This window comes from Leucoraja erinacea, unplaced genomic scaffold, assembly GCF_028641065.1.
Source record: "Leucoraja erinacea ecotype New England unplaced genomic scaffold, Leri_hhj_1 Leri_302S, whole genome shotgun sequence".
Lineage (NCBI taxonomy): Eukaryota > Metazoa > Chordata > Chondrichthyes > Rajiformes > Rajidae > Leucoraja > Leucoraja erinaceus.
The window spans coordinates 58,860-81,738 of NW_026576203.1; the positions used below are offsets into that span (position 1 = coordinate 58,860).

At 44.9% G+C, this 22,879-nt stretch overlaps 1 protein-coding gene across 3 annotated transcripts in view; it reads left to right on the top strand.

Moving 5' to 3' along the window:
- Positions 1-22,879, top strand: part of LOC129693459 (NACHT, LRR and PYD domains-containing protein 3-like) — an 83,120-nt gene that overhangs the window by 22,716 nt on the left and 37,525 nt on the right. For all 3 annotated transcript variants that reach the window (XM_055630270.1, XM_055630271.1, XM_055630272.1), the window contains one exon: positions 11,816-11,973. In XM_055630270.1, coding sequence (XP_055486245.1) covers positions 11,816-11,973 — 158 coding nt within the window. The remainder of the gene's footprint in view (positions 1-11,815; positions 11,974-22,879) is intronic.

A 22,879-nucleotide genomic window follows, 5' to 3' on the forward strand; every position in this document is an offset into this window, starting at 1 on the left:
CATTTCCCAGACCATCGCCGCTCATCACCTGTGGTGAACTCCCGCCCACAAGCCGATGCTGCCTCTTTCTACCCAATGTCCGCAATCAACAACCAGAACTGCTCAGACTATTTCATTGTTTTGTCTGTTCCTGCTCCACGACAATATGCTCAAGTACATCGACCCTTCCTTGTTGCACACGTCCAGTCCCTGGAGACCTAAATCAGATACACATCTGCTTTAATACACTTTGCTTGACTAGAATAGAATAGAATAGTTTCTTTATTGTCATTGTAACATGGACCATGTACAACGAAATTTAAAATGTCAGCCAGTCAGTGCAGCATTCAAACACTAAAAGCTAACGATACATACACGGTAAAATAATAAAGATAAACAACTAAATAAATATCACGAACAAAGCACGCATACACACCCAACCCTCCATCCTTCTGTCGATTTCACAGTTACCACAGTCCCTAGAAATATCCCTAGTTCACAGTAATTCACAGTTACCACAGTCCCTAGAACGATTTCACAGTTACCACAGTCCATAGTCCCAAAGACTATGCTTTGATCTTTCAATTCATATATCTCTAATTCCTCCTTTTAATTCGATGCCCAGTTTCTTCACCAGGAATAAACCAGGCCCCTTCGATTGTTGCGTGTATCTGTTCCGAAAGTAGGTGGAGGGGCAGGTTTTGTAGAGAAAGCAGGGACTCTGCAGAACGACGGACTGGTTGCGAGAGTGGACAGATAAGTGCCAGAGGATCTACCGTGTAACAAAGTATGGTGCCGTGGATTTTGGTAGTAGGAATAAGGGCGTAGACTATTGTCTAAATGGGGAGAGAATCCAGAATTCGGAGATGCGAAGGAACTTAGAAGTGCTGGTGCAGCAATCACAGATAGTTAATTTGCAAGTCGAATCGCTGGTAAGTAAGGCAATGATTTAATGAGGACTAGAATTTAAAAACAATAATGCTGAGGTCCTATAAGGCGATGATCAGGCTGCATTTGGAGTATTGTGAGCAATTTTGGGTCCAATACCTGGGAAAGGATGTGCTGGCTCTGGAGAGGGTTCCAGGGGATGTTTACAAGAATTATCGCAGGAATGAGTGGGTTAACATGTGATGAGACTGACGACACTGGGCCTGTACTCGCTGGAGTTCAGAAGGTTGAGGGTGAACCTCATGAGACGTTCCGAATAGTGAAACGCAGCAGGAATGACGGTGGATCAGCAATGGCTGCAGTTTCTTGGAATAAAGAGGAAGTAATCAGGATAATTTAATCACAAAGTGTTAACATACCTAGAGAGGGATGCCACTGTGGATGACAAGGGATGTCAAATTTATCATGGCAGCAAAAGAGAAGCGCAGACCCTACCAACATTTAGTGGAAAACTAGAATCATAGAGTCATAGAATCATAGAGTCATGGATTCTTACAGAGTGGAAATAGGCCATTCATACCAACTTGACCATGCCTACCAGCATGCCCAGCCCATCTGCATTATTCTCACCAACTGCACGTGGCTTATAACCCTCTGAACATACCTTACCCATGCACCTATTCAAATGTTTCTGAAACCTTCGAGCCTGCACCACCATTCAATGTGATCATGGCTGATCATCCAACTTAGAATCCTGTACCTGCCTTCTCTCCATACCCCCTGAACCCTTTAGCCACAAGGGCCACATCTAACTCCCTCTTAAATATAGCCAATGAACTGGCCTCGACTACCTTTTGTGGCATAGAATTCCAGAAGTTCACCACTCTCTGTGTGAAAAATGTTTTTCTCATCTCGGTCCTAAAAGATGTCCCCCTTATCGTTAAACTGTGACCCCTTGTTCTGACGTCTCCGGCCACCCCCCTGGACAGGAGCTGAGACTGGGAACTGTACCGCCCTTGTCCCCTCCCTCTGCAACTGCAAACAACCCCACTCTCCTACTCACCTAACCCCCTAACCCCCCCCCCCCCCCCCCCCCCCCCCTCCCCCCCCCCACCACCTTTCCCTCCCAACTCCAGTCCGGTCCCGATCCCTGGGAAACTGAAGGGATCGACTTCCCCGGGGCGACTGGCACGGGCCTGTTGGCATCGCCGACGTGAAGACAGTGCAAAGCCCCCCGCGCCGGTGCAATGGGCGGGGAGCTGGAGAGGGGAGGGAAGGGGTCACACACATGGCCGGGAAGCAGAGGGGTGTAGGTGGGGGTGATGACAGATAGGGCCAACAATGAGTGGAGAAAGACAGAAACACCGACGTGCAAAGGAGACCTACAACAGTGCATGATCTCTCTCGCATAATGGCAGGGGATTGTCGCTGGGAAACTGAAGGGAGCCACAATCTGCTGCTGCCTGCCCGCTGAGTTAAAGAGTTCCCACGGTAGACTCACGATACACTAAGGAAAACGCACGGGCCACTACGTTATTACAACAAGTTAAAATGTTTCAATTATTAACCACAAGAGTAAAATTGACTCGTGGAAAATTTCAAACATGTTTGATTTTTTGCAAGAGTCGACAAGTTACACGAGTACCTGCCGTTAACGCCACGAGTCTCTAAGTTGCGTCCACGAGTTCCGTACATTAAACGTACGTTATTACCACGAGTTTTAACTCGGGTTACCTCTTGTGTCAACTCGCAACGTGAGACTCAGCTATTAGTTGTTCTGCTAAACAACACTCCTCAGAGCTCCGACATTCACTGTTTGTATTGCCCTTGTTATAATGCTCTAAGTGCGGTACATCGTACTTCTCTATTTTAATCTCCATTATCCATTCATCTGCCCAACTACCCAACAGACGAAGGTTAACAGACAATAGACAATAGACATTTGGTGCAGGTGTCGGCCATTCGGCCCTTCGAGCCGCCACCGCCATTCAATGTGATCATGGCTGATCATCCCCAATCAATTGCTGCCTTCTTCCCGTATCCCCTGACTCCGCTATCTTTAAGAGCCCTATTTAGCTCTCTCTTGAAAACATCCAGAAAACCTGCCTCCACCAGAGAATTAGCCAGAGAATTCCACAGACACAACTCTCTGTGAGAAAAAAGTGTTTCCTCGTCTCCGTTCTAAATGGCTTACTCCTTATTCTTAAACTGTGGCCCCTGGTTCTGGACACCCCCAACATTGGGAACATGTTTCCTGCCTCGAGCATGTCCAAACCCTTAACAATCTTATATGTTTCATTGAGATCCCCTCTCATCCTTTTAAACTCCAGATTGTACAAGCCCAGCTGCTCCATTCTCTCAGCATATGACAGTCCCACCATCCCGTGAATTAAGCTTGTAAACCTACGCTGCACTCCCTCAATAGCAAGAATGTCCTTCCTCAAATTAGGGGACCATAACTGCACACAATACTCTAGGTGAGGAGCTCATTGTAGACATCAAGAAGTCCAGAGGCGGCACGCACACCCCCATCCACATTAATGGGACGGAGGTGGAACGTGTTTCTAGCTTTAGGTTCCTGGGAGTCAACATCTCCGATGACCTCTCTTGGACCCACAATACCTCAACTCTGATCAAGAAGGCTCACCAGCGTCTCTTCTTCCTGAGGAGACTGAAGAAGGTCCATCTGTCTCCTCAGATCCTGGTGAACTTCTACCGCTGCACCATCAAGAGCATCCTTACCAACTGCATCACAGTATGGTATGGCAACTGCTCTGTCTCCGACCGGAAGGCATTGCAGAGGGTGGTGAAAATTGCCCAACACATCACCGGTTCCTCGCTCCCCTCCATTGAGTCTGTCCAAAGCAAGCATTGTCTGCGGAGGGCGCTCAGCATCGCCAAGGACTGCTCTCACCCCAACCATGGACTGTTTACCCTCCTACCATCCGGGAGGCGCTACAGGTCTCTCCGTTGCCGAACCAGCAGGTCGAGGAACCGCTTCTTCCCAGCGGCTGTCACTCTACTCAACAACGTACCTCGGTGACTGCCAATCCCCCCCCCCCCCCCCGGACACTTATTATTATTTATTCAAATCATTTGCTATGTCGCTCTTCCAGGGAGATGCTAAATGCATTTCGTTGTCTCTGTACTGTACACTGACATTGACAATTAAAATTGAATCTAAATCTGAATCTGAGGTGTGGTCTCACTAGGGCTCTGTACAACTGCAGAAGGGCCTCTTTGTTCCTATATTCGATTCCTCTTAATTATAAAGGCCAACATGCCATTCGCTTTCTTCACTGCCTGCTGTACCTGCAATTGTGTTCTTTCTTAGACTGATGTACAAGGACCCCCAGATGCCATTGTATTTTCCCTTTTCCCAACCTGACGCCATTTAGATAGTAATCTGCCTCTTTGCTACCAAAGTGGATAACCTCACATTTACCCGCATTTAACTTCATCTGCCATTCATCTGCCCAATCCATCAACCTATCCAAGTCATTCTGCATTCTCATAGCATCCTCCTCACAGTTCACACTGCCACCCAGCTTTGTATCATCTGCAAATTCGCTAATGTTACTTTGAATCCCTTCATCCAAATCATTGATGTATATTGGAAATAGCTGCGGTCCCAGCACAGAGCCTTGCGGTACCCCACTAGTCACTGCCTGCCATTCTGAAATGGACCCGTTAATCCCTACTCTATGTTTCCTGTCTGCCAACCACTTCTCTATCCATGTCAGCACTCTACCCCTAATACCATGTGCCAGAATTTTGCCTATATCCTCATCAAATGCTTTCTGAAAGTCCAGGTACACTACATCCACTGACTCTCCCTTGTCCACTTTCTTAGTTACATCTTCAAAAAATTCCAGAAGATTAGTCAAGCATGATTTCCCTTTCGCAAACCCATGCTGATTCGGACCAATCCTGTTACTGCTATCCAAATGTTCGGCTATTTCATCTTTTATAATTGACTCCATTATCTTCCCCTCAACCGATGTCAGGCTAACTGGTCTATAATTCCCTGCTTTCTCTCTACCGCCTTTCTTAAAAGTTGGATAACATTAGCTACCCTCCAATCCATAGGAACTGATCCTGAGTCTATAGAACATTGGAAAATTATCACCAATGCATCCACGATTTCTAGGTTCCTGATGCAATGCTTGACAAACATATTCACTATCTAACTAGGGGATTGTGAAACTTTAAAAAACCCAACAGAAGGCAAATAAAAAACAATAAGGGAAAAATAAGAAGTATGAAGCTAAGCTATCTAATAATATGCAGGACACCTACAGTTTTTTTTCGGATATAGAAAGAGTTAAAGAGAGATAAAAGCGGGCACTGGACAATTGGAAAATGACGAGAACAAGTGGTAATTGGGAATATTATTATCAAGCTCGATGAGCTTCATAATATTTTAGGCGTCAGCCTTTACAGCAGAAGACACGACCAATATGCCGGAATTTTAATGGAGTCAGAGGTCAGTGCAGTTGGTATTACTGAGGAGTTGGTATTACTGTTGGTATTACATATGGCAACAGGTCTAAACGTGGATAAGACACATGTATCAGATAGAGTACATCCCATAGTTTGGAAAGAGTTAGCTATAATTATTGTGTTGGCATTACTGGTGGACTTTCAAGAATCTGTAGCATGAAGAATAATTACAGGAGACTGGAAAATAAAAAAAATGACAGTACTGTTTAAGAAGGAGCGAGGCAAACTAAATTAAATTGGAGGCTAGATATTTTGATTTCCACGGTTGATAACTCTTTAGGGACTTTCACTAAGCATGAGGTTTCGGCGTCCATAGAAGCATGTGATAGAAAAGGCCGAAGTCAGCATTGCTTTGATAAGGGGAGACCTTGCCTGACTAATCTGTTGGAGGTGCATGAGATGATAAAAAGCAAAATAAACAAAGGAGTGTCAGCGAATGTTGTTTACCTGGATTTTCAGAAGAAACTTTATTAAATGCAAACCCCGAGACTGCTAAACAATGCCTTGGTAATAGAGTCAAGGGAGTAGCGTGGATAGAAGATTGGCTGGCTGGAAGAGCAAAGAGTGGGAATAAAGTGGCCTATTTCTGGAATAAAGTGGCCCATTTCATGTTGTTTGTGAATTTATGGAATTCACTGCCACAGAGGGCAGTGGAGGCCAAATCACTGGATGGATTTATGAGAGAGTTAGATAGAGCTCTAGGGGCTAGTGGAGTCAAGGGATATGGGGAGAAGACATGCATGGGTTATTGATAGGGGACGATCAGCCATGATCACAATGAATGGCGGTGCTGGCTCGAAGGGACGAATGGTCTCCTCCTGCACCTATTTTCTATGTTTCTATGTTTCTATGTCTGCCGTTGACTCGTGGTGTTCCGCATGGGTCCTTGCGGCCATCATTCGGCTTCTACGAAACTATAGGGAGGAACAGAGAATGTTGAGGAAGGAGGGAGCCTGCAGAAAGGAGTCGGAAAGGTTGTGAGTGGGGACAAATATATAGCAAACGACATATACCGTCTTGCACTTTGGTGGAAGGAAGAAAGGTTTAGACAACATTTTAAATGTGAAGAGGATTCATAAAGGCACTCGCGATGACTGGATCCTGATTTCAAAGTATGTATTTGCAGGGCGAGTCGGCGGTAAGGGAAGCATACGCAAAACTAGCCTTAAATTTGGGGAGATGCGAGTACAAAGGCAACGATGTGATGCTGCAGCTGTAGAAGGAACTGTTTGGGAAATATTCTGAATATTTTGCACGGTTTTGGTCTCCATTCCTGAGGAAGGAGGTGTTGGCTTTGACGCAAATACATAGACGATTTACAAGGATCACAGGGATGATAGGTTTGAGGTATGAGCAGCATCTGGACCTGTATGCGCTGCAGCTTAGAAAAATCAGTGGGACCTGATTGAATGGAGTCATAGTGATACAGTGTGGAAACAGGCCCTTCAGCCAAAATTGACAAATTGCCAACACGTCCCAGCTACACTAGTCCCTCATGCCCGCGTATGACACATATCCCTCCAAACCTTTCCTGTCAATGCACCTATCTAACAGTTTCTTAAATGTTGGGATAGTCCTTGCCACACCCAGCTTCTTCCATGCACCCACCACCATTTGTGCGAAAAGGTTACTCCTCAGATTGCTATGAAATATTTTTCACCTTCACCTGAAACCTACGTCCTCCATTCACCTCCTCTGGTATACAGATTCTGTGCATCCATCTCATCTATTCATCTCATGACTTTATACACAACGAAAAAATCTCTGCTCATCCTCCTGCAATCCAAAGAACAGAGTGCCAGCCTCCTCTATTATAGACCTGTTAGTTTGACGTCAGTGGTGGGCAAATTAATGGAAAGGATACTTAGAGATAATATATATAAGCATCTGGATAAACAGGGTCTGATTAGGAACAGTCAACATGGATTTGTGCCTGGAAGGTCATGTTTGACTAATCTTCTTGAATTTTTTGAAGAGGTTACTCAGGAAATTGATGAGGGTAAAGCAGTGGATGTTGTATATATGGACTTCAGTAAGGCCTTTGACAAGGTTCCTCATGGAAGGTTGGTTAAGAAGATTCAAATGTTGGGTATTAATGGTGGAGTAGCAAGATGGATTCAACAGTGGCTGAATGGGAGATGCCAGAGAGTAATGGTGGATAGCTGTTTGTCAGGTTGGAGGCCAGTGACTAGTGGGGTGCCTCAGGGATCTGTGTTGGGTCCACGGTTGTTTGTCATGTACATCACTAATCTGGATGATGGTGTGGTAAATTGGATTAGTAAGTATGCGGATGATACTAAGATAGGTGGTGTTGTGGATAATGAAGTAGATTTTAAAAGTCTACAGAGAAATTTAGGCCATTTGGAAGAGTGGGCTGAAAGATGGCAGATGGAGTTTAATGCTGATAAGTTTGAGATGCTACATCTTGGCAGGACAAATCAAAATTCTGGAGTATGGTGTACAATTTTGGTCGCCTAATTATAGGAAGGATGTCAACAAAATAGAGAGAGTACAGAGGAGATTTACTAGAATGTTGCCTGGGTTTCAGGAGCTATGTTACAGAGAAAGGTTGAACAAGTTAGGTATTTATTCTTTGGAGCACAGAAGATTAAGCGGGGACTTGATAGAGGTCTTTAAAATGATGAGAGGGATAGACAGAATTGACGTGCATAAGCTTTTCCCACTGAGAGGAGGGAAGATTCAAACGAGGACATGACTTGAGAATTAAGGGACAGAAGTTTAGGGGTAACTTGAGGGGGAACCTCTTTACTCAGAGAGTGGTAGCTGTGTGGAATGAGCTTTCAGTGGAGGTGGTGGAGGCAGGTTCGATTTTATCATTTAAAAATAAATTGGATAGTTATATGGATGGGAAAGAAATGGAGGGTTATGATCTGAGTGCAGGTAGATGGGACTAGGGGAGAATAAGTGTTCGGCACGGACTAGAAGGGCCGAGATGGCCTGTTTCCGTGCTGTAATTGTTATATGGTTATATACGTTTATATGGTTACTCAAGCTGTCCCTATAGCTCAGAAAGTCTAGTCCTGGCAATATCCTCCTAAATCTTGTATGTACCCTTTTCGGCTTAACAACATATTGTGCCAAGAACATCGTGCTCAGAACTGTGCACCATACACTAGATGCGGCCTCACCAAAGTCTTATAAAACTGCAACACCACCCGAAACATCACCTATTCCCTTTCTCAAGAGATGGTGTCTGTGTTACTCCAGTTTTTTTGTGTCTATCTTCGGCTTAAAGCAGGATCTGCTGTACCTTCCTCCACACCTGTTTAATCCTATCCGTGCACCACTAACAAACCAGGCTGTCAAGATATTTCTGCCCCTCCGGGCTGCAATCCATAGCCCTTGTTATGATCGCCTCTGCAACGGAAGAGATCCCTATGGTCCAGAAATGTACATCCATGTCCCCGGCGTCGATCTTGCCTGCTGAGCCTCGGTGCCAAGATTGGTGTCACTGCCCTGCCTGCTACTGCTATTAAACTGTAATGTGGCGTCCTTCCCGAAAGCACCCGAAGTTGTACCTGTTTTGAAGAGGTACACTCCCTGAGAATATCTGCACTCCATGTCTCCCTGTCTCCATGTCTCCCTCTCTCCAATACTCCTGAGATGTCATCTGCACGGGGTCCCCCCTTCCCACCTACTACTACACCACCAGCCCTACCTATGACTCTTCATACTGCGCAGGTCAAGATGATGCTGGACAGACTGAAGCCAGGGAAAGCAGTGGGGCCTGATGACATCAGCCCAAGGCTACTGAAGACTTGCTCCTCAGAGCTGTGTGGTATCCTAACACACCTGTTCAACCTGAGCTTGCGTCTACAGAAGGTCCCAAGGCTGTGGAAAACATCTTGCCTGGTACCTGTCCCAAAGAAGACCTATCCCACTCACCACAATGACTACAGACCAGTAGCGCTCACTTCACATATTATGAAGACATTTGAGAGACTTGTCCTCTCCTACCTCAGGACTAGTGTGTCAACTCAAATGGATCCTTTACAGTTTGCATATCAGCCCAACATCAGTGTCGATGATGCCCTTATTTACATGCTGCAGAGGGCGTACACACATCTGGACATCCCTGATGCATCTGTAAGAATTGCATTCTTTGACTTCTCTAGCGCTTTTAACACAATTCAGCCTCGACTACTAGGGGAGAAGATGGAGAAGATGAAGGTGGATCCATTAATGGTACTGTGGTGTTTGGATTACCTTTTCCTCAGACCACAGTATGTGCGCCTACAGAACAATGTCTCAAGCACCATCATGAGCAGCACAGGGGCTCCACAAGGAACTGTGCTGGCTCCATTCCTGTTTACCATCTACACAGCGGATTGTCAATATAACACCAACGGCTGCTTTTTGCAGAAATTTTCAGATGACACAGCTGTTGTAGGCCTCATCAAAGGGGGCAATGAGGAGGAGTATAGAGACACAATTAACAACTTTGTGGAGTGGAGTGCACACAATAATCTCCATCTCAACACCAAAAAAACGAAGGAGATAGTTGTGGATTTCAGGAGGGGGAGGAGGAGGATTCAACCAACACCAATCACCATCAGGGGCACTGAGGTGGAGGTGGTCGCCAACCACAGGTACCTTGGTGTGCAGCTTGACAGTGAGCTGGACTGGAAGAGTCATATGGAGGCGGTGTACAGGAAGGGACAAAGTAGACTGTATTTTTTAAGGAGGCTAAAGTCATTTAATATCTGTCAACCCCTATTGTGCAGTGTCTACCATTCAGTGGTGGCCAGTGCTCTGATTTTTGCTGTGGCCTGTTGGGGAGAAGGCGCACGAATAGCGGACAAAAACAGACTGGACAAGCTGATCAGGAAGGCCGGCTCAGTGGTTGGGGCAGAGCAACTAACGGTCAAGCAGGTGGCAGAGGCCAGAACTCTGAAAAAACTAGGCTCAATAATGACCAACCCCACTCACCCACTCCACGCCCTGAAGGTGATCAAGTGCAGCATCTTCAGTCAGAGACTGATTGCACCAATGTGCAAAACGGAGAGACATAGGAAGTCTTGTATACCAGCTGCTATAAGGTTTTATAATGCACAAAAATTTTAACTTATTATGTATTGAAGATATCTGTTGAAATGTGTGGTGTTATGTCTGTCTTGAAGCTGTTGTGGCACTGTAATTTCCTGTAAAGGATTATTAAAGGTTATTCATTCATTCTGTCTAATTCGTCTCCTCGTGGTCACCCACTTCCTCTCTTACTGGGCTCTTTGTGTAACAACCTCACACCATGTCCTGTTCAGGAAGCGTTCAGTTCCACATAGAGTCCTGAAATAATCCAACTGCTGCTAAAGTCCCTTAACGCGGTCGTTAAGGAGCTGTGCCTGCGCACAATTCCCGCAGGTGCAAGCATCGTGTACCTGCAATTTCCCTGATTTGCAAAATCCTGCAGGAGGAACATTGTAGCAATGTACCTTCCATCGTCAGTACAACTGAGAGAGTAGTTAAATTACGCGGCTCATACGGGTCAGGTGAACCTTATTTTCCTATCAACCTCTGATATCGCCTAGCCTCCGCCTCCTCGCCGAAACTCTTGAGCTAAAGACTCGCACCTACCGTCCACATAGCGCTTCCCCTTGACATCGCACTTGCCCTCCACACAGCACTTCCCATTCACACAGCTACTCTCCAAACACGGCGGCTCCAAATAGCCCACTCCGATGTACCTTGTCTTATTGTCTTTGCTAAACAATTACCACAGATGAACTGATCCTGGCTGACGCTGCTGCCCCAACCGCCAATTCAAGTGCTCAGCCATCTCCCCGCGCAAGGTTTTTAAAGTTCCTGCGCTACTACTAACCTGGAATTGCCTTGCCACAAACAATCCACAGACTTTCTGCTCCCGGTTGACGCTCCAAGTCTGACAACCGATTCAAGTACGCATGCATGTTGCTGGGCTGATTTTTTTTTTATAGATGTTCCGGGACTGTGACTAACTTGAAATTCCCTTGATGCAAACTTAGGGCCCACAACTGCAGAAAGTGGAGAATATGCATTCGCAACTCGCCGTAAATTTCCAGGTCATGTGTCGTAACACACATAGAATAATTAGCACGCCGTCCCTGAATTACCTTCCCATAATTTACAATCCCCGAAGCTTCATTAACAGGCCCCATAGTGAGTGTGTGGCGCCTTCAAAACCAACGTGGGCAACAAGGCGCCACAAGTGCACCCGCCAGGGAGAACCCCGAAATTGGACATGGTATTTCAGAGGACAACTGGTAGACAAAAATGGGGAGTTGGACTTTTTCAATACCTTACCACCAACAAACTAATATCGTTATGTTACAGTGCTGACAGCATTCAATATTCTTAAAACACTTTGGCGGATCCTTTGGGAGAAGCAGAAAATTATTGAAATATGTTATTTACAGGATTTTTAATAGATTGCGCAATTATATTTTTACAGATATGGATCATCCAATTCTTCGACACTTCGACGACATTCAAATATCCAACACAACGAAATACTATCAGAACCGGTTGGCACAAGCGATGGAAAATGGAGTTAAGGGTGTCAGCCAATCTTTGATATACAACGGACACATCACCGATCAGGAACATCAGGTGAGTTGCTGAACAACATTGGCCGGCTACGGTGTGGCCCTTCCTCCGCCCATCAATGTTTTGGAATCTGCACATTGTGCCTTACCTTCAAACCCATCCCGTAGTTGTCACGGGCATGAACGAAAAGATGGGTAAATAATTTGAAGCAGCAATAAAAGGAAGACACAGGATCATGCAGATGCTGAGATCATATGTAAAGAAGCCAAGTGATTGAGGATCTCAATGGATCAGGCAACAGATATGCGTGGGCAGGAACAGGCGCAGGGATCCTTCTTTAGATTGATGGAGTGTAGGATAAAAAACAGGCGAAGAGAACTAGAGGTGGGTAAAAAATGGCAAGTGAAAAGATGGATACAGTTGAAAAGGGGGGAGAACATTATCGTATTTCATCCGATTGAACAAGGGTCGCGATCCAAAAGGCTTGTCTATTTCACTCAGCAGATGCTTCCCTGCTCGCTGAAATTGAAAAGAGATCCTGTGCTTTGATAGCATGTGTTCTGATTTCAAATCATGCTCCAAAGATTCCAGAAAAAAAAGTGTAAATAAACATTGGGGTGTAGTGCTGCAGATATGCGTGTTATCGGAAATGAGGGCAAGTGAAAAAAATGAACGTGTTCACGTGCTCATGAGAATGATGGACTAAACTTTACAAGTGAGCAAGATAAAATATCTTAACAGATCGACAAAGGCATAGCAAACCGTATTTAACAACATTAAATCATAAAATTTGGTGAAATATATTCACCAGACTGATTCCTGGGATGTCAGGACTTTCATATGAAGAAAGGCTGGATAGACTTGGCTTGTACTCGCTAGAATTTAGAAGATTGAGGGGGGGTCTTATAGAATCGTACAAAATTCTTAAGGGGTTGGACAGGCTAGATGCAGGAAGATTGTTCCCGATTTTGGGGAAGTCCAGAACAAGGGGTCACAGTTTAAGGATAAGGGGGAAATCTTTTAGGACCGAGACGAGGAAAACATTTTTCACCCAGAGAGTAGTAAATCTGTGGAATTCTCTGCCACAGAGGGTAGTTGAGGCCAGTTCATTGGCTATATTTAAGAGGGAGTTAGATGTGGCCCTTGTGGCTAAAGGGATCAAGGGGTATGGAAAGAAGGCAGGTACAGGATACTGAGTTGGATGATCAGCCATGATCATATTGAATGGCAGTGCAGGCTCGAAGGGCCGAATGGCCTACTCCTACACCTATTTTCTATGTTTCTATGTTTCTAAAATGGAAATATCAAGGTAATCTTAATAATTAGGTTAGATTCACGCGAGGAGACAAGAGCGATGTTGGACAATGTGCTGACATTCCAAAAGACAATGGAGGTCTATAAGGCGTTTGAATATAATGGAAGGCAATTGATAATTACTCGTTGCCAAGAATATACGAATCGTGGCTAAGTCAGAATTGAGTGCTTTTATGACCACTTTAAGGAATGGCGTGATTGCACCGGAAATGGTACTGTAAAGAGGGTGCATATGTATTAGATGCGAAGACAGAGTACGGAGGAAGGACATTATTTCTTCTCGGTGCAGTGGGCATCGTGTTTGCCGTGGTAATGTGTTAAACACAGAAGCTCCACGTTGTGGTAATTGGATAGAGAATTGAAGGGGAGATAAGGATAAATATTTTCAATCAAACGCTGCGCACCAATGATTACAGAAAGAATATACCAGTTCCTTGTGTACCCGAACATGTGTGTCTTACAAGGAGGATGTGATCATGCTAGCGAGGTGCTTTATTACAAACAAAACGCAATTACATCAAACATGGAGCATAAAACAGCACAGAAAAATAACACGCACTTCGGCATACAAGTCTGTTCGGAATATCACGTGGTCCTATGCTTATCTGCATGCACATGATCCATATTCCTCCAATACCCTCCATATGATCCAAAACCCTTCAAAAATAATTATGCCATTATCGTCTCTGCCTCAACCACTACCCTCAGCAGCTTGTTCCAAGCACCTATCTTTATTTACAGCTGTGTAAATAGTTTGCCTCGCACTTCTAATTTAAACATACCCTTTCTCGCTTGAAATTATTATTTGATTTTTCTATCGTGGAAACAAATGTCCTGTCTGTATTTCATATCTATGCTTATAATTGTGTATATTTCAATCAGGTACCTCACAACCTCCTAAGTTCAGGAGGACAATCCTCCCGCTCCAAGTCCGACAGTAAGACTGTTACACTTAAGGTACTGGAAGAGAGAAAGTAGGTGACGGTGAGATAGGGAGGGAAACATGGAATGCAAACGTCCCCGGGTGTTGTACCTCTTGTGAACAGGTACACACACTTGAAAGCTGTCGGGACAGAAGATGTTATTACACTGAGCTACGGACTGGCTTGCGAAGCAAATAGGGTTTTTGAGCCAAAACCAAATAAGCCAATGTCGAGCTAAGCCATTGTAGTGGGAGACTCCATTGTGAGAGGTACGGACATGGGTTCCTGCGGCAACAGACGGGATTCGAGGAAGGTGTGCTGCCTTCCTGGTGCCAGGATCCAGGATGTCACGGACAGAGTGCAGAAAATCCTCAAGGACGAAGGTGAACAGCTGGAAGTGGTAGTGCATGTCGGCACAAACAATGTCGGAAAGAAGGGGATGAATATTCTGCAGTGTGACTTTAGAGAGCTCAGAAAAATGCTGAAAAACAGGACCTCCAGGGTTATCTCTAGTTTGCTTCCAGTTCCTCGTGCTGGTGAGAGCAGGAATAGGGAGATACGGGACCTGAATGTGTGGCTGAGGAACTGGTGCCGGGGGCAGGGATTTAGATTCTTAGATCACTGGGATCTGTTTTGGAGTAAGGGGGAACTGTACAAAAGGTACGGATTGCATCTTAACAGGTGGTAAACCAGCATTCTGGCAGGCAGGTTTGCAACTGCTACACGGGTGGTTTAAAATTGAATAAAGGGGGGTGGGGTGTCAAATGGGATAGTCGAGGATGGAGTTAAAGGGAAAGGGTTTCTTAAATGTGTGAGCGGAGAGACAGAGGGGTGTAAAATGTGGGTAGAAGCAATAGGTAGCAAGGTGCAAAATAAAAATGGCAGGCAGTCAAATCCAGGGCACATATCAAAAAGGGCAACCTTTCAACATCATTGTATAAGCAGTAAGAGTGTTGTAAAAACAAGCCTGATGGCTTTGTGTCTCAATGCAAGGAGCATTTGTAATAAGGTGGATGAGTTGAATGTGCAGATAGCTATTAATGATTATGATATAGTTGGGATCACAGAGACATGGCTTCAGGGTGACCAAGGCTGGGAGCTGAACATCCAGGGATATTCAATATTCAGGAGGGATAGACAGAAAGGAAAAGGAGGTGGGGTAGCGTTGCTGGTTAGAGAGGAGATTAACGCAATAGAAAGGAAGGACATTAGCTTGGAGGATGTGGAATCGATATGGGTAGAGCTGCGAAACACGATGGGGCTGAAAACGCTAGTGCAAGTTCTGTACAGGCCACATAACAGTAGTAGTGGAGTTGGGGATAGCATCAAACAGGAAATTAGAAATGCGTGCAACAAAGGTAAAACTGTTATAATGGGTGACTTCAATCTACATATAGATTGGGTGAATCAAATTGGCAGGTGTGCTGAGGAAGAGGATTTCTTGGAATGTACGCGGGATAGTTTTCTAAACCAACATGTAGAGGAACAAACGAGAGAGCAGGCTATTCTAGACTGGGTATTGAGTAATGAGGAAAGGTTAATTAGCAGTCTTGTGCGTGGCCCCTTGGGCAAGAGTGACCATAATATGGTTGAGTTCTTCATTAGGATGGAGAGGGACATATTTCATTCAGAAACAAGGATTCTGAACTTAAAGAAAGGTAACTTTGAGGGTATGAGAAGTGAATTAACCAAGACAGACTGGCAATTGATTCTTAAAGGGTTGACGGTGGATATGCAATGGAAGGCATTTAAAGACTGCATGGACGAACTACAACAATTGTTCATCCCAGTTTGGCAAAAGAATAAATCAGGCAAGGTAGTGCATCCGTGGATAACAAGGGAAATCAGGGATAGTATCAAAACAAAAGATGAAGCATACAGATTGGCCAGAAAAAGCAGCCTACCAGAAGACTGGGAAACATTCAGAGTCCAGCAGAGGAGGACAAAGGGCTTAATTAGGAAAGGGAAAATACATTATGAAAAAAATCTGGCAGGGAACACAAAAGTTTTTATAGATATGTGAAGAGAAAAAGATTAGTTTATACAAATGTAGTTCCCTTGCAGTCAGAAACAGGTGAATTTATCAGGGGGAACAAGGACTTGGCAGACCAATTGAATAACTACTTTGGTTCTGTCATCACTAAGGATGACATAAATAATCTGCCGGAAATAGCAGGGGACCGGGGGTCAAATGAGATGAAGGAATTGAGTGATATCCGGGTTAGCCAGGAAGTGGTGTTAGGTAAATTGATAGATTAAAGGCCGATAAATCACCAGGGCAAGATAGGCTGCCTCACAAAGTACTTAAGGAAGTAGCCCCAGAAATAGTGGATGCATTATTGATAATGTTTCAAAACTTTAGATTCTGGAGTAGTTCCTGAGGATTGGAGGGTAGCTAATGTAACCCCACTTTTTAAAAAGGGAGGGAGAGAGAACATGGGGAATTACAGACCAGTTAGTCTAACATCGGTAGTGGGGAAACTGCTAGAGTCAGTTATTAAAGATGGGATAGCAGCACATTTGGAAAGTGGTGAAATCATTCGACAAAGTCAGCATGGATTTATGAAAGGTAAATCATGTCTGACGAATCTTATAGTATTTTTCGAGTATGTAACTAGTGGAGTGGCTAAGGGAGAACCAGTGGATGTGTTATATCTGAACTTTCAGAAGGCTTTCTACAAGGTCCCACATAAGAGATTAGTATACAAACTTAAAGCACACGGTATTGGGGGTTCAGTATTGATGTGGATAGAGAACTGGCTGGCAGACAGGAAGCAAAGAATAGGAGGAAACGGGTCCTTTTCAGAATGGCAGACAGTGACTAGTGGGGTACCGCAAGACTCAGTGCTGGGACTCCAGCTATTTACAAAGAATAAAGACCTAACTTGTTCAACCTTTCTCTGGAACTAAGTTACAGAGAAAGGTTGAACAAATTAGGTCTTTATTCTTTGGAGCGCAGAAGGTTAAGGGGGGACTTGATAGAGGTCTTTAAAATGATGAGAGGTATAGACAGAGTTGACGTGGATAAGCTTTTCCCATTGAGAGTAGGGAAGATTCAAACAAGAGGACATGACTTGAGAATTAAGGGACAGAAGTTTAGGGCTAACATGAGGGGGAACTTCAGAGTAGTAGCTGTGTGGAATGTGCTTCCAGTGGAAGTAGTGGAGGCAGGTTCGATTTTATCATTTAAAAATAAATTGGATATATGGACGGGAAAGGAATGGAGGATTATGGTCTGAGTGCAGGTAGATTGGACTAGGGGAGAATCCGTGTTCGGCATGGACTAGAAGGGCCGAGTTGGCCTGTTTCCATGCTGTAATTGTTATATGGTTATAATATATATTAATGATTTGGACGAGGGAATTGAATGCAACATCTCCTAGTTTGCGGCTGACACGAAGCTGGGGGGCAATGTTAGTTGTGAGGAGGATGCTAGGAGGCTGCAAGGTGACTTGGATTGGCTGGGTGAGTGGGAAAATGCATGGCAGATGCAGTATAATGTGGATAAATGTGAGGTTATCCACTTTGGTAGCAAAAACAGTAAAGTAGACTATTATCTGAATGGTGGCGGATTAGGAAAAGGGGAGATGCAATGAGACCTGGGTGTCATGGTACACCAGTCATTGAAAGTAGGCATGCAGGTGCAGCAGGCAGTGAAGAAAGCGAATGGTATGTTAGCATCCATAGCAAAAGGATTTGAATATAGGAAACATAGAAACATAGAAACATAGAAAGTAGGTGCGAGAGCAGACCACCAGGTCAGGCTGGCTGAAACACTACAGGTACACCAGTCATTGAAGTGGGAGCAGTGCAGTGACACACTTACCCACAAACATGGCTGAACACTAGACACAAGAAACACAAGAACAGAACAAGACACTACCCTCCCCTTTATACCGCTATCACCCCTCTCCACCCCAAGAACCTCGTGATCTCCTGGGGGAGGCAAAAAACCGGATAAAAACCCAGGTCCAATTCGGGAAAAAAATCCGGGAAATTCCTCTCCGACCCCAATCTAGGCGATCGACACTTGTCCAGGAGATCACTCAGGTCTTACTATACTAACCATACCTAGGTCCATATCCCTGCCCTCTCCCCGTAGCCCCTTATCCCCTTGGCAGCTAAAAAACCATCTATTTTAGTCTTAAATATATTGAAAGTTTCTGCTTCCACTGCTCCCTGGGGCAGTGAATTCCATAAATTAACCACCCTCTGGGTGAAGAAGTTCTTCCTCATCTCAGTTTTAAAAGAGCCCCCCCTTATTCTGCAACTATGTCCCCTAGTTCTAGTTTCCCCGATCATTGGGAACTTCCTCGGTGCATCCACCCGATAAAGGCCCCTCACGATCTTATATGTTTCAATGAGATCGCCTCTCATTCTTCTAAACTCCATAGAGTAGAGTTCCAGCCTACTTAACCTTTCCTCATATGTCAATCCCCTCATTGCAGGAATTAATCTTGTAAACCTTCGCTGCACTGCCTCCAGGGCTAGTACATCCTTTCTTAAGTATGGACCCCAGAACTGTACACAGTATTCCAAATGTGGTCTCACTAATACTGTGTACAGCTGCAGCAAGACCTCCGTGTTTTTATACTCAATCCCCCTAGCAATAAAGGCCAAAACTCCATTGGCCTTCCTGATTGCTTGCTGCACCTGCATACTAACTTTCAGTGATTCATGTACTAATACCCCTAGATCCCTTTGCGTTGCATTACAACGCAGCTCCTCCTCATTTAGAAAATAACTTGCCCTATCATTTTTTTTCCCAAAGTGAATGACTTCACATTTATTAGTATTAAATTTCATCTGCCAAGTTGTTGCCCAGTCACACCTAGCTTATCTATATCCTTTTGCAGACTCTTCCTATCCTCCTCATCCCCTACTTTTCCTCCCATTTTTGTATCGTCCGCAAATTTTGATATATTACACTTGGTTCCCTCCTCCAAATCATTTATATAAATTGTGAACAACTGGGGTCCCAGCACCGACCCTTGCGGAACCCCGCTAGTTACCGGTTGCCATCCCGAGTATGAACCATTTATCCCCACTCTCTGCTTCCTGTTTGTTAGCCAATCCTCTACCCATGCTAATATATTACCCCCCAATCCCATAATTTTTATATTTTTAGCAATAGTCTCTTATGTGGCACCTTGTCAAAAGCCTTTTGGAAGTCCAAGTATACCACATCCACCGGTTCCCCTTTATCCACCCGGGTTGTTACTTCCTCAAAGAATTCGAGCAGATTCGTTAAACAGGACTTCCCCTTCACAAAACCATGTTGGTTCTGTCCGATGAAGTCATGTTTATCCAAGTGCCCCGTTAGTGTTTCTTTAATAATTGTCTCTAACATTTTACCCACCACCGATGTTAGACTAACCGGTCTATAGTTACCCGCCTTCTGTTTACTTCCTTTTTTAAATATAGGTGTTACATTGGCCATTTTCCAATCCACTGGGACCGTTCCTGCCTCCAGGGAGTTTTGGAAAATTATCACCAATGCATCCACAATCCCCACCGCTATCTCCCTCAAGACCCTTGGATGTAATCCATCAGGCCCAGGGGATTTATCCTCCTTCAGTCTCATTAATTTCCCTAATACCACCTCCTTGGTGATCTTAATAGTATTTAGCTCCTCCATTCCTACCGCCCCCTGTTTATCCAGCGTTGGAATACTTTTTGTGTCTTCTATGGTGAAGACTGATACAAAATACTCGTTTAATGCCTTTGCCATTTCCATGTTCCCCACCAACAACCCTCCAGTCTCACCCTCCAATGGACCAACGTTCACCTTAGCCACCCTTTTTCTTTTTATATATAGCTATAAAAACTCTTACTATTAGTTTTTATGTTGTTCGTTCGCTAAATTCCTTTCATAGTCTATTTTTGCCGTCTTAATTAATCTCTTAGTTATTTTTTGCTGACCTTTAAAAGCTTCCCAATCCTCTACCCTCCCACTATCTCTGGCTACCTTATATGCCCTTGCCTTCAGCCGAATACTATCCTTTATAGTTTTACTGAGCCATGGCTGACTGTTCGTACCCTGACCCCTTTTTTTTTTTTCTTCATAGGAATAAATTTTTCTTGAAGGTTATACAGTATACCCTTAAACGTACACCACTGCTCATGTACCGTCTTATTCTTGAGTCTGCTATCCCAGTCAACTTTGATCAGCTCAGTCCTCATACCTTCATAATCCCCCTTATTTAGACTAAGCACCCTAGCCTGAGTTTCAACCTGCTCCCCTTCTATTTGAATATGGAATTCGACCATATTGTGGTCACTTGTTCCCAACGAGTCCCTAACTATGACATTTTTAATTAATCCTGCTTCATTACACAGGACCAGATCCAAGATTGCCTCCCCCCTTGTCGGTTCTGTGACATACTGTTCTAGGAACCCGTCTCTAATACATTCTATAAACTCTTCCTCTAGTCTACCCTGTCCAGTTTGGTTTGCCCAATTAATATGAAAATTGAAGTCCCCCATGATTACAGCAGTTCCCTTTTTACATGCGTCAACTATTTGCAGATTTATGTTCTGACTAACAGCGTCACAGCTATTTGGAGGTCTATAAATTACACCCACTAGTGTTTTTTTCCCCTTATTATTCTCTATCTGTACCCAAGCTGTTTCACTTTCCTGCTCCTTCAACGCAATATCCTTCCTCTCTATTGCCGTTATTCCCTCCCTTATTAAAAAGGCCACCCCTCCTCCCTTTCTTTCCTGTCTATCTTTCCTAATTGTCGAGTACCCCTCTATATTTAACTCCCAGTCCTGATCCCCTTGCAGCCATGTCTCCGTAATGGCCACGATATCATAACTATATATACTTAATTGCACCGTTAATTCATTTATCTTATTACGAATACTCCGTGCATTTAGATAAAGCACTTTCAGATGATTTTTACTACCCTTCCTTTCCGTTTTTGCCCCTTTTACATCTAAAGCTTTATCTTCACACATTCTGTCTCCTGTCACATTTTGACTTTCCGCTTCCCCACTGATACCCTGCTCTATTTCCTCTATCCCTGCCGTTATTACCCCCCCCCTTGATACCTCCCCCCCGCTACTTAGTTTAAAGACCTCTCTACTGCCCTAGTTATATGATTTGCCAGGACCCCAGTCCCAGCACCGTTCAGGTGAAGTCCGTCCTTACAGAACAGATCCCCCCTGTCCCAGTACTGGTGCCAGTGGCCCAAGAAACCAAACCCATTATTCCCACACCAGTCTTTGAGCCACGCATTTAGCTTCTTAATTTTACGTATCCTCGCCGATTTGGCCCGTGGCTCAGGTAGCAATCCGGAGATCAGTACCCTCGAGGTTCTGCTTTTTAATTTATTCCCTAACTGCTCAAACTCCTTCAGCAGATCCTCCTTCCTCGTCCTTCCTATGTCATTGGTCCCCCACATGGACCACGACCACTGGATCCTCCCCCTCCCACTGCAAATTTCTCTCCAGCATCGCAGAGATATCCTTAACCCTAGCACCGGGTAGGCAACACAGCCTTCGGGACATGTTCTGCTGGCCGCAGAGAACCTTATCTACCCCCCGAATAATACTATCCCCTATCACTACGGCATTTCTTCTAACTCCCCCCTCTTGAATGGCCTCCTGATCCACGGTGCTGCAGCCAGGTTGCTCATCCCTCCCACAGCCCCTGATCCCGTCCTTACATTGAGTAAGAGCCTCGGTCATGCTCGTCAGGGACAAGGGCTGTGGCTCCTGCCGCATCTCCTCCTGGTTCCCCCTACCTGCCTCGCTTATGGCCACACCTTCCTTTCCTTGCTCACTGCCTACTGAATTAGTTAAACTGGTCGGTGTGACCATCCCCTGGCACAAAACATCCAGGTAATACTCCCCCTCCCTGATGTACCGCAGCGTATGAAGTTGGGTCTCCAGCTCATCAATGCGGAGCTGGAGTTCCTCTAGCCTCAAACACTTACTGCAGCTGTAGGGATCTTCTACATCAATGGTGTCGACAAATTCCCACATCTCGCAGTATTGGCACATCTCCTGACCACCCATCTTATATAAGTAATTAACTGGCCCTATTTAAGAATCCCCTACTGTATTGATACACCCCTTATTTATATAATCCTACCTCCTATAAATGGGGAAGTACTCACCCCAGCCGTAAATTACCTACTGGGTTGGCTGTCTAGTGGTAATTCCGTCCGCTCTTCCTGTCTGGCCCACTGCTCCCTTGCAGTGCGTGGCAAACCTCTTTGCCTCTCCCAGAATCCTTAGCCTCTCAAGCGTATTGCGTGGTCTCCTCTCCTCAGCCTCCTCTCCGAAGACTCTCGAGCCAAAGACTCACACTTTTCTCACAGGGCCGCTCACTCACTGCCGCTCGCAAAGAGCTGTCCTGCTTAAATTGACTGATAAATTGCCTATTGCAGGGAGGTTCTACTGCAGTTGTACGGGGTTTCCCGATGTTGGGGAAGTCCAGAAGCAGGGGTCACACTTTAAGGATATGGGGGAAATCTTTTAGGACCGAGATGAGAAAAACATTTTTTCGCACAGTGGTGAATCTCTGGAATTCTCTGCCACAGAAGGTAGTTGAGGCCAGTTGATAGGCTATATTTAAGAGGGACTTAGATGTGGCCCTTTTGGTTAAAGGGATCAATGGGTATGGAGAGAAGGTATGTACAGGATACTGAGTTGGATGATCAACCATGATCATATTGAATGGCGGTGCAGGCTCGAAGGGGCCGAATGGCCTACTCCTGCAC